Source organism: Pseudochaenichthys georgianus, chromosome 3 (genome assembly GCF_902827115.2).
Source record: "Pseudochaenichthys georgianus chromosome 3, fPseGeo1.2, whole genome shotgun sequence".
In the NCBI taxonomy this organism is placed as follows: Eukaryota; Metazoa; Chordata; class Actinopteri; order Perciformes; family Channichthyidae; genus Pseudochaenichthys; species Pseudochaenichthys georgianus.
In genome coordinates, this window is record NC_047505.1 from 36,653,261 (window position 1) to 36,666,652 (window position 13,392).

General features: G+C 40.2%; 1 protein-coding gene across 1 annotated transcript in view; it reads left to right on the forward strand.

Annotated features, from left to right (window-relative positions):
* cpne7 (copine VII) overlaps window positions 1–10,658 on the forward strand; it is a 36,152-nt gene extending 25,494 nt beyond the window's left edge. The window contains exons 14-17 of the mRNA XM_034111637.2: window positions 4,043–4,094; window positions 4,337–4,470; window positions 5,431–5,667; window positions 6,583–10,658. Of these exons, the coding sequence (XP_033967528.1) occupies window positions 4,043–4,094; window positions 4,337–4,470; window positions 5,431–5,667; window positions 6,583–6,735 (576 nt within the window). The 3' untranslated portion in view covers window positions 6,736–10,658. The remainder of the gene's footprint in view (window positions 1–4,042; window positions 4,095–4,336; window positions 4,471–5,430; window positions 5,668–6,582) is intronic.
* Window positions 10,659–13,392: the final 2,734 nt, after the last annotated feature.

Sequence of the window (13,392 nt, forward strand, 5' to 3'; positions counted from 1 at the left end):
TTTCATTATAGTGTACAGTAATCGATGCCATTTCATTGATATTGTAATATCACAGTACACTCACTACACTCCCCCCTCCCTCCCTCCCCCCTCCCTCCACCCGCACATGCCCACACGGGCGAAAAAAAAAAAAAATGCTTATCAATATAACTTAAAGGTCACATGTCATGGTCCTTTCTACTGATCATAATACCATTGTTGAGGGATATTACAATAGAAAAATACTGTGCAATTTTCCAAACTCACATTGTTTCGCATGCAGCATCTCTGTAAACTACGTGTATTCACTCTCTCCACTAAACGGCTCGTTGGAGCTCTTGCCCCCCTCCCTGTGAGCCCAGTGTGCTCCGATTGACCAATCCACAGACTTCCTCACACATGCGGCTTTCACACCAGCGCTTTTCAGTTTCTAGTTCCGAGCGGGAGCTTTTCTGGTTCAGCTCCGGTTTCCCTTTTCAGCTCCCGCTCTGTTCACACCGCCCACTGGTGCCCCAGAGCTGCCCCTGCTGCGTCATGACGTCACCGTTTACATCGCTGATTTTCTCCCCAACGGCAGCCATTACGGCGCTCACAACAACAACAACAACTGCGTTGGGTCGATGATCGTGTTGCTTTTAATCACACGAAGCCAGAATAAATTGAATAACGACTTCTCCAACCTTATACTTTGCTCCAGAGTGCCGTGGTTCATTGTTTATTAATGTGTTTCTGCAGCATTTACCGACCGCTGCAGTATTGGCTGCTCTTCCACGGGAGTTTATTCTCCCGTTAGCTCCCGGTTAGCTCACACTGCAGCGGCCGCTCTAAAGTATTCACTGTCCGACTCACACAAGCAGCTGATGCATATCCCCAGTTCCCCTTAGCCAAAGTGAATGTGTGTCAGTCTGAATTGACACTGTTTGGTATCACAACGCTGTTATGAAAGTTTCTCTGGTATAAAACGGGTGATGTTAGCATAGCAACCGAAGCTAAACTGACTACTTGCAGCCGATAGCTGCAATAATACAAAACAACACATCTGCCTCTCTCCACAATGATCGATAACAGCGAACGGATGGTCAAAGTAAGGTACAAATAAACAGAATCACACGAAGCCTGGTTAGTGTTGCCTGACTTTATAAAGTGTGTTTATAGGCACTACTGCTTGTAGGCAGGCATAACAGTCGACCCATGTTCAGGGGAGGTGGGTTTAGTTTCCTGCACGCCTCGACGTAAGAGAGACGTAAGCGACGTGTGAAAGGGGCAACACACACGCAGCTCAGCTGATGTCTCCTCCGGGCTGCTGCTGGTAACAGACAGTTGCGATCGCGGCGAAATTCTCTCTGCAGACCCATTCTCACAGCGTTGATCAACCTTTTTCTTCTCAATATCAAGCCACACTTATTGTTTTTACTTCGGCTGAGACTTTGTGGGTGCTCGGGGTGATTCACAACGTCCGATTGTTTCACGTTGTGAATCGCGCTGAGCTCCGTGGAGGTGTGATTTCCTTGTTTAGCGATACACAGCGAAACACAGCCAAACTCACCCTGAGCACACACAAAGTCTCAGCCGAAGTAAAAACAATAAGTGTGGCTTGATATTGAGTCAGAAAAAGGTTGATAAACGCTGTGAGAATGGATCTGCAGAGAGAATTTCGCCGCGATCGCAACTGTCTGTTATCAGCAGCAGCCCGGAGGAGACATCAGCTGAGCTGCGTGTGTGTGTGAGGAAGTCCGTGGATTGGTCAATTTGGACCAATCAGCGGGGGCTTAACGTAACGGCTCCGCGGACTTAACGTAACGGCTCCACGGATTGGTCCATTTCGTTCCGGTTACAACATCACGTCCTGATGTACCCGGAAGAATCAAATGGATGATGACGTTTCACCAACGAGGCGTTTTGGGGAGTTCTTCTCTGTGTTAGAGTTTTACTCGCTACAGGGTGTACTTTGAGGGTTTTGACTCTGCACACCGTTTACATGCATAAAAACCTTCATAACACACAAGGGGACAGGTAATAACCGGAAAAGCATGACATGTCACCTTTAAACAACAGAGCCATGAAAAAAGAAACAGAAAAAAAAAAAGAAACAGAAAAAATATATAATTTTTTAATTAGCTGAGGGCCGATTCAAAATGGTACGCGGGCCGCATTTGGCCCCGGGGCCGTAGTTTGGACACCCCTGGTTTAAAGCCTTAATACGTTCTGCTGATTTACAACTGATCATGAACGGATGTATGTATGTAAAGCATTTGGTAACCATTGCAACACACATGCAATATTGATAATAAACATTCATTACATAGATTTTCAGGCAAGTAATACTAATATCACTTATTTAAGCTTTTTGTAACAGCAAATTATATTAACAAATAAGTATCATTGAGGTTTGGAAGAGTGTGAACAGATTTGAACTGAAAGGCAACAACAGATCACATTTTTCGTTAGTGTGGACCAGATGAACACTCATCTAATCTGCTTCATCTAGAGTGTGGAATGTTGCCAAATCCTGATTTGTGCTCTGGATCATCTGATATTACCTATTTCCAAATGAGCTTTGTACTCTTCTAACAAGTGAGCAAAGTACAGATAAAAACCCACATGGAAATGATCAAATAACCAAAACTGATTTCCAAACTTGGACAGATTAGGACAAAAGGTTTTTCAGAGCTTTAAAGGGAGTGTTGATTTTGCACTGATGCTAATCCTCAATACATCTGAATAGGCAAAGCCAAAGATAAGATTGTATTATTGAATGAGTGTCACACAGTAGCATACAAAGCACAGGTGTAACTAATACAATTACCAATGCTCTGTTCCATTTTTCTGTCCCTATAAGCCATACCAGCGAACCAGCCTGCACAATAGCAGAGCCTCAAAACTGGCACGTTCAAATGGAAGACAGACAGCCATTATTAATGTTATTAGTTACACCTGTGCATTTCCATGTCAAAAGGTCCGCCATGAAACAGGCCTGTTAAATGAGATACAAAACAAGAGCCCCTCTCTTGCAGTGGCCCCATTCCACAATACAGTGACTGAATGCAGGCTGTTAATCACATAAAGACAGAAATGACTCAAAAGAAAGTAGCCAGCTGGAGAAAAGTCAGTTGTCACTGATCTGGCAGAAAAAGGTTTCTTGTGAGAGGAGGTATCTAGAAGGGGATTCATTTTGTGCCAAGTATACAGCTTTTGAATAAACTAAATAAATATGACGTTTGGGTGGCAAAAATAGGCCATATAAAAGAAGAGGGGTTACAGTCTCTTTCCAGAAACCAGATAGCATCCAGTGAATGATGTACATACAATACTGTTTGTATCACTACACATGTGAAAAAGTGAGGGACAATTCAAAAATTGGTTGAAATAGAAATTGAGTGTATGTATATGAATTCAATAATTAAGGGACGCACTGGTTTAGTGTGCTGATCATCAGATCAGGGGACCAAGGTAGCACTGGTTCAATCCCACCTTGACCGTCACTGCAGTCAACATGGTCCTGTGGGTATTGTCCACAGTATTCAATGTATTACATGTCTAATATATGTAACATATAATGTAAAGCGCTTTGAGTATTCCGGCAAAAGTAAATACCATGAATTATTATTAATATTTTGACCATAGTTTTCTAAGTTCCAGCTTGCGTTTTGTTATCAGTTCTTGATTATGAGCACATCATTTCCCTGCCTGTAATTGACATTCAAAACGAATCATTAAATGATCCTACCAGGTATTGAAAATGACTGCCATAATAATTAACGTGCGAGCTGCAAACTGACTCCCACTATCATTTGATGTGGTCAGTAGTAACGTTGTAGATGCCATCAGAAGTTATTTCTAAATAACACTCAAAAGCAGTAGGACAACTAACATTTCCAAGTTTCAGTCTGTGTCACTTTTGGTTTGTTTCAATTCTACAAAACTCATCTTTTCCTAACCAAATTGTACAGAGCAATATCGTGTATTCTAGGCTTTAGCAGAGTCTAAACATGGCAGCCGCTTCTGGGGACAAAGCCTCAATGATAATTAAATAACTGTTTCCCATTTTTCTCTTTATCCGTAGGTGTCACATGACTTTGCCATTAACTTCAACCCAGAGGATGATGAATGTGAAGGTAAGGAAGGGTTGAGTCAGGTTTGTATTTAAATATTTGGATCATTTCAAACATGGCTCGTTAAAGTTCAAGTTATTTTACTTCTGTAAGGGGCAAAACATATTCAAGCCTCGTAAGAATAGTTGACTGCAGTGATTCATCAATCTGGTGTTTAGTTTCAGCTTTTTTAATGACAAGTGTAGATAACTGTAGATAATGTTATTGATGTTTCCTTCATTTTGCTCTGTGCTCTCTTTGATCAGAGATCCAAGGAGTGGTTGAGGCGTACCAGAACTGCCTTCCTAAGATCCAATTGTACGGCCCGACCAATGTTTCTCCCATCATTAACAGGATAGCCAAACTGGCAGCAGGCGACGGCAACATTAAAGACGCCTCTGTGAGTGTCTCTTTTTATACTCTATTAGAAATAAATGGACGTAATACAGGCTTTGTTGAAATGCATCCCGCTGAGTTCCCAGAGTGAGAAGCCTCTGGTTCACCTCTGTTCACAGTTACAATGCCCATGGCGCAAAAGAAGAAAGTGCCTATCAAAGAGCAAATTAGTATTCTTTAAATTATGATGTGAAATCCCGTACTGACGTATATTTAGTTTGCTTTAATACATTTTCCAAATCATTGACCCCTTTTTTGTGTTAAAAGAATCTCATAAACTGCTGTTAAAATGGGATTCAACACAAATGCCTAATAATGTTACTGAGCGCTTTATCTTTCATTGATATCTCGTTGGGAATAGGAACAGAAGTCTCTTATCTATTTACGCTCTCACATTACCCAGAGGGTTCACTGACATTAGTTTCTAAGCTATCATACTCTTGTTATTGTACTGACCTTCATGTCATTATAACTCTCCTTTTCTATTCCATCTTTTGATCAGTGAATGAGCTGCAGTAAACAACCAGGCTTTCGGGCACACATTAGAGATGAATACACTCAGAACATTGAGTAACACATAAACACTTTAAGGTTCCAATAAACCATCCACTTCTCATGGGACCAATCAGAAATAATTACATGTCCATTTTCTCCGTCACCTCGTATTCTCCTTTTACACCGTTCAGTGGAAACATGAAATAGTTTTCACACATACATTCACACACACACAAGGATTTTTTTTTTTTAAATATGTATTTTGTTTTTAATAGCCTTCCTTTTTATTTGTTCTTGATCCCCTTGTTTTCACTGCTGAACACACTGGCACTCACACTTACTATAGAGGCTTCACAATTTCCCAAAACAAAAAGACCAAAACACACACTTAGAGGTTTTCTTGCTAAACCACATGTTGCTGTTAAAATGGGTCTACCTTTATGGACATACAAATCTTATATTTTTCCAGCGATACCACATCCTGCTCATCCTCACGGATGGTGTAGTGACGGACATGGCAGACACACGTGAAGCGATTGTGCGAGGCTCCTACCAGCCTCTCTCCATAATTATTGTTGGAGTGGGCAATGCAGACTTCACAGACATGCAGATTTTGGATGGAGATGATGGAGTCCTACGTTCACCCAAGGGCGAGTCAGTCCTCAGGGACATTGTGCAGTTTGTGCCCTTCAGAGACTTCAAAACGGTCAGTTTTTCTCTCCGTCTGTCAATCTAACTTCTTGACTTTCAGCCTCAACCCCACTTCTTCTGACATCTGTGTTAGAAAAACAAGTGGACATTGATTTTTTTTTTACATAACACCCTCTCCATTGTTGTTTAAAAGAGCGCATAGGCAGCAGACAGACATTTCAACAACAATCAATAATGAATAAATAAGTAGAGAAACCTAATAAATGCAGAAATACAGGATACGGGGTGATGAGAGGTGAAGAGATTAGTATGAAAATGATGTCAATCATATGCTGTGGTACAATACATATGGTAGGTTTTAACCTGATGCTTTTCCACAATGCTTTGCACCTTAATTATCAAAACACAATATAAGGGAATACATGAATTTCATCCCTTCAGGAGAGTTTTACAGAATCTATGCGATATAAGAGCTTATATATATATATATATACACACTTTATGTTTTTTTAAATGATCGCTCATGTATATAGTTAACCTACATACAGTATGTATTACATAATATTATTACATACACTTACATTTTATACAATTAAAAATCAAACAGCAAGTGCACTCCCAACAAAGTGATGTGTCCAGACTTGGCACATACATTGTTAAACATCTAGGCAGATTTATCTTGCAGGCCTGCACATGTGAAATAAAAGATATTCATTAATGAGTGATATACTACTGACATTTCTTTTTCCCAATATGCTTAAACAAAAGTATCTTTTACCCACTGCATGCTAGTTAAACATTAAATAATCAACTATAACTATAACTCTTTTTGATGAGTTATGAACAGAACAGTTACACTCTAATACAATGTCTGATACTGACTGTCTTAAATATGTCTGAAACATAAAAGTGTTTGTTACCCCATCTGTAGTCCCCCGACAAATCCAGCTGTTCTCTGTCTCCATTGCAGGCTTCCCCTGCAGCCCTGGCCAAATGTGTTCTTGCAGAGGTGCCCAAGCAAGTAGTGGAGTACTACAGCCATAGGGCCATCTCCCCAATGTGTCCAATTAGTGAGTCGCTGACCCCCGTCCTCACCCCTATTGCCACCACCCCAACAGAATAAAACCCCAGCCTACTCCTGGGACCAACCTTTAACCACAGCATCAGTCCAGAACACTGAGAGGGAGAAAGGACGCATGCCTCGCAATTTTGGACAAGTACTGAAGCAAAAAGCTTTCTACTGTAAATGTGTTGTTACTCATTTATTTCATTCTTCACAAGTGTTTACATAAGGAGAGCACTACAGAGGCTGTTGGTTACATGTGTCTGTTCGATGTGGATCCAGCGTTGTTCTCCCTGGCTGTGAAAACCTTGACCATCCAGCAGCTTCAGTATCAGTCCTGGAGGATTGTGTTGTTTTTTACCCCACATTTGTATGCATGCAGGCCAATCCCTGATCTATCCAGTGGATGCAGACTTCAAATTCCTCACTGCTCAAGACATTCAGCACCTCTACCCTCTCTATTATGTTACTGTTTTGCTTATGTGACATCTTCAGGTACTTTTGAAGATAAACTGTACAGTACTGTATGTTGCAATCAAAATGATATTGCTCAACTTGAAAATACTGACAACATTTAATCCAGATGTTATATTATACTGAAGCACTTCGAGATTTGTCTTGGCAGATGAGAAGCGCTATATAAATTAAATATATTATTATTATTATATATATATATATATATATATGAATTACAGGAAGAAATGCTGCATTCAGACCGATTAATACCTTCACCTTTCTTTATGTACCTACATTTTTCTGGCTGCAATATTGGCCTTATATTGGATAACAATACAACCATATTTCCAAATGAACAAAGATAGCATATTTAAAATCAGTCATTATCATGAATTGATTTGAAGTGGAAAATCAAAAGTGAAAACTCTGTTTCTAAAGAGCACCAGCCATTCTCAATAGAAAATCCTTATTGATACACCATGAACCATTAATTACACCACCCCCACTCGGGAATATGAAAGCAAGTAATGCTGAGTGTCTGGGCTGTTAGCAGGTTGCCAAGTTAGTGTATTCTGTGTAAAATATTGATCAAATCCACCAGTAATTAGGTCTTAATAATGCCAGGTGAGGAAACAGCAGCAATGGGGAAATCCTGGATTAGTTCCAATATGTCTCCCTTTGGACCTTGTAACTTCTACATCTGTGAATCTTTAAGTGACTTCTGCTATGTGTAATATTTGCTATGGCTCGAGCTTGCGTATGCTTCTTTCAGTTACAAAAGGGAGCTCACAAGTCATAAAAACATGGAAAATACAGCCATGTAATCAGCTGGCATGTGTTTGGGTTTCTGCAGCATAAGTTGCTTCTTATGTTTTCTCCAAGAGAAGACAAATGATTCAGTGAGTTTGGTGGCTTTAGTATAAACTGTGAGAATGATCCTTCATGTCAAATGAATACTTTCCTTTTGAATAGTCTGCTATTGTTGTCCTTCACATTCCTGCTCTGTTTTTCTTCTTCTTTGTGCTGCTTTTTATACGCAATATCATTTAACTCGATGTTTTGTAGGGAATTTACGTGGAGAGTGCAGAGTTTAGATCCAATGAAAGCACAAAGCCGATTAAAACAAGTGCTTCAATACACACGCTAATGTTCATCAAACCAGCTCTGGAATGTGTTAAATTTGACGTTTGCTCATGTTTGTACATGTGCGTCTCAAGAAAAAACTTTTTCTGTGAATCTGTTCTTTTCATTTTCAAGAATTTCTTGCCTGAATCTCTAACCTTCACTTTAACTTTCCTTGTCAGTGTTGTGCAGATTGTCGTCATAGTGTTTAGTGCGTAGTCTGTAACTGTTCACATAAAGCTGTACCATGTTTCGGCCTCAGTATTTTCCCAAAATGTTGGCCTCTAACAAAACAAGAAATGAGAGATGTCACATATTATTACAATTTGAAGAAGTGCATAAAAGTCAATTGAACGAGAAAGTAAAAAAAGTTGCAAAGACATTTTCAAAAGGCATCCTCCTGGCATTCAAACCTTTTCATCACTTATGCAAGGCACCTCTAAATGATTCCTTCCTATTTACAAAATATGGATGGGTTTACCTTAAATATGGACTGGAAAATGAATATTCAAGATGTATCAAGAGCAAACATTTCACAAATCTATTTGAACTTTGAATTTAATATAATATTAGTATTTTCATTTCATTTAGAGGTAAAACATACACCTTACAGATTCAAAGAAATTATATCTGGTCAAATTATTTTATGAATGAAAGTCAAACATTGGTGCCCTTATCAGCTGGCTAACTGAGAAGCATAAGTGACTTAAATGCAAAAGTGTGTAAAATCCTCAGAGTTCACCGAATAAGTTCAACCCTAACTATGTTTTGCTTGATTGGTTTTCTCTTCAGTAATGCCTCTATACCTTATTCACCTGCTTGTTGCTCTGACATGTATCTTATATGGTGTATTTGTGCTCTGAATGGTGACTAATTCACTTGGCCAAAAGCCATTTAATATATTGGAAGACTCTTCTCAAACATACACATATCCACCCCCAAGCTACATATATTAATCTGACTTTGATTTGTCCTCTAGAGCTTTACCAGTCCTCCCCAGATACAGACTATTGACTTCTTATGAATACACCTAAACACAGCGGGCTCTGCTGTTGGCTGCTCTCTGAACTCCTTTGAAGATCACAACTATCGAGGATTTCTCTGTTGCTGTGGATCACAGGACGAGTCTGATCGATTCAGCAGGCCTAGATATGGAGCCATATATTATGTGGAGGGACTTAGGTCTCACATTTAAAGTTAGAGGCTATAATAATAACAAGTGTTACTATACATGTTTTATTGATAAACCTTTTTACAACACAAAAAGTATGAAAACATATTCTGATAACAAAATTAATATCATAAAAACTAAGCATTTATTTATGAAACCAGCCTTATGATCACCTACAAATCCTTGGAGACCACCTTATTGCATTGCCTGGTTATGAGCTGCATCGGCTCCTGTGGTTCATTACCCTGTCCTCTTGACATTTCCATAAGATATGATTCTACAATCTTAGAACATACAAAATGGTATTCCTTTATCGGATAGGAATTTTATTATTTGTATTTATTTCATATTTTTGTTCTCTAATAAGTAATCAAGGTTTTTTCTAAGTTCAAATATCAAAACACTGTGCCAATAACATTTGTTATGTTCTCCTTGAGCTATCTGAAATATGAAATGTTTCCAGATGTGTTATGTAATTCATGTAGAGTGATGCATGGGTCTTTAATGCCTTGCCAGATTTGCCCTAAACTAACAACGCTTGAGACCTTTTTGGAAAAATATTTGTTAAATTCCTTATCTTTCTCATTAGAAGACCATTACCAGTTTCATTGCAAATATTATGTATTATTGTGTGGTTATGTTCAGGAGCTAGCAGAACCCATTTGGTGTTGTCACTTTATAAAAAGTAAAATCCTTCATGTTTTGATGGGAAACCGTCATTTGTGCCACAGTGTTGCAAACACAGTGAGCTGAAACACTGGAGACAATAAAAACACAGTTCATGTGGCCATCTTGCTCTGCAGATTAAAAAGAGCTGGAAAGAATTAGTTGAGCTGCTTATTTCCCCTTATCTCATTGCACCATTGTCCGACAAAATGAACGAGGCATAGGTTTTACACCGCACTGATGCATTTGACATTTTTCATAGACAGTCTTTGTCTCTCTCTCTCTCTCTCTTTCCCCCATCAACCGTTAATCAGGACAAGGTTTACAACCCATAAACATAATATGCAACTGGTGTTACTGCAGACCGTGTGGGTGAGAAGCAACCCATGCGTCATTAGTAAATATTTGATTTGTTCAAAAGGAAGAAAGGGATTTATTGCATGCTTTCTTTTATTGTTAAGCTGTGCTGTGCAGTTATTCCGTTGGGTCGTAAGATATGCTAATATGCAAGCCTGCATTTGCACAAACTTCTGTTCTTGTAGTTTACGCTCTCTGTCTTGCAAATAGATGAATAAATCTAATCCTTAAACTGACATTTTCTTTGTGATTTGTTATTTATAACAATTAATTAAAGTGATACACCTGTCTGCTTATTTCTTCCAGTTTCATCTGATCCTACTCACTCGTGTAAAATGTTCTCACCGCTGCAGAGGAGCGATACATAGAAAATACAACAATATTAATGTACTTGATGAAATGTAGGTTATGCTATCGTGTACACATTTGCCCTGTATGGTTTCGCTGCTGGTGCTGTGAGTACTTAATACATGGGAAGAGGAACTGAGCCTACTCTTTAATTCCATCAGACAGCTCCTTTCATTCAATGGCTATTGTTGAGAGCACTGAATAACGGTTGTTTCCATGGTGACACCTACTTGTGGGGAGACGTAGACCTTCAATTTTGTCAGATTCAGGGACAAAGATGCAGCATAGTGAGTGATCGGGGAGGAGGCCATTCAACATTATCATGAGAAATGTAAGGCTTTGATTGTGATGGCCGCTGACCAGGCCCGGACTGGCCATCGGGAGGACCGGGAGGTTTCCCGATGGCCTGGCCTGTTAAGTGGCCTGCTGGCCTGAGGATTTTTTTTTTTTATATACGTATGTATTGTGAACGCAACGCTGCGCAAATGTGGGTCTGACTCTGCCTCACAGAGGGTGACTGGCTGTCTACATGATGTGGCCTGCCGACATGGCCACTTTCATACAGATCATACTCGATTGGTCTCTGTGTGTCATTCAAGCTCGGGAGGGTGTGTGTGTTATGTGTGGGGCGAGCGAGTGAGATAAAGCGCGCGCACCGGTTACGTGTTTTGTTGTTGTTGTTAGCATCTGGTGCTAGCTAGCTGCGCTAACGGATATAAGGAGCTGTTTCAACAACAAGGTGGGGGGAGAGTCCTCTCCTGTCAGACTGAGAGACTGATAACTACAGCTCAGGTGAGGTAAAGGACTCTCTGAGTATTTAGATAGTTAACTTAGTCTAAGTTCTCTGTGGGTCTCAAACGGTTTGGTCACCATTTATGTAAACACATATTTCCATTTGAGGGGGGAGTGATTAGTAAAATATGCATGAATAATAAAAAAATAAAAACGTTAACTAGGTGAAAAAAGGCAAGATAAACTATTAAAACTTGTTGAGAGCTAAAACTAGTCTTTGCTGCTGCCTCAAAGAGGAGGAGAGGAGGGAGACAGGTGAGGCTGGTTCAGGAGCACAGACAAACTCACAACTATAAATGAACCAAAAACAAATAAATAAACAAGTTTCAATGTTTTTTCATATTGGATATGGGATGTTATTGGTTATGGCCATGTTATTATGATTTTATGATTATTTAAATGTATACAGTTATGTTTCATATGGGTGTAGTCTCGTTATTTCCCCCTCAAAATGCACCAGATTGATGCATTTAAGTCCAACATTTAAAAAACCGGAGGAGCATGCCCCCGGACCCCCCTATAGGATTTGAGGTCCACCCCCACTTAAAATATGTTCACATAGGTTCCTAAATAGATTTGCACATTTTTTTTAAATAGTAACCCATGTCCATATGTTTATTTTTGGGTAGTAGATTTAGAGCGCTATCACTACGGGCAGCAACGCTGTAAAAATTGACAAATAAATCCAGCAAAATGGCACAAAAAACTGGTAGTGGCCTGGCTGGGTGTATAATTCCCGGCCTGACTTATTGTCCCAGTCCGGCCCTGCCGCTGACCTTCGCAATGCCACTGGTTCTCCAGCGGGGCTGTGAGCCCCAGGTGAGCTCTGTGTTCAACATTAACACTTCCTCGCTCTCACTCGCCTGTTACCCCTTCCCTGCATGGACGACTGATTTATGGCCACAATTAAAAAACACTCACAACCGCTTAACATTCACTGGCAATGAAATCAACAGCAGGTTTGCACCCTGGGACAAGGTGCTGTTGTTTAGTGGAAACAGCTCATTGCCTTCATGTTATCAGATTACCTTTAATGCCTTTAAGCACAGCGTGGCTTCCCTAACACTGGTAGTGCTGGGAGGTCTAGCTGGAAGCCTTTTTAAAACAGAAAAGAAAGGGGATCCAATGGCTTTATTCTCAGTGGCTGGGTGCCTAATGCCAGCCCGTAATGAGGAAATGACTAATAAGAGTAGGAGAATGGGAAATCTCAGTAGTAATTAGCTGTCTCCTCCTTCCCCCAGGGGAACAGCACGCACCTTTGAAATGCTTCCAGCTCGCTCCTCTGATGTTGTCTCTAACATGCTTTGTATCTCCCTGTCGCTCTATGCATTTATTGAACAACACATACAAACATGTTTATATGCACAACTACACACAAACACACTTTGAAGAATGAAGTTCAGAATGCATCCCAAATGAATTATAAGGCTTTTCTGACGAGGATTAGCAAGAACAGTGTGTGTGTGTGTGTGTGTGTGTGTGTGTGTGTGTGTGTGTGTGTGTGTGGTGTGTGTGTGTGTGTGTGTGTGTGTGTGTGTGTGTGTGTGTGTGTGTGTGTGTGTGTGTGTGTGTGTGTGTGTGTGTGTGTGTGTGTGTGTGTGTGTGTGTGTGTGTGTGTGTGTGCCTCAGTATCTGAGTTTCTTCTTCGGCAGAAGAATGAACAGCCTTTTTGGACTGCGGGAAACTGTGAATTTGTGCTTCAGTGCCAGTAACCTCTGTTTATGTCTCTGACACCCACGGATAAAGTAATTGAATTAGGCTCTGGAGTAGCTTGTTGGCCAGCTGGACTGCTCTTGCGTGTTGAC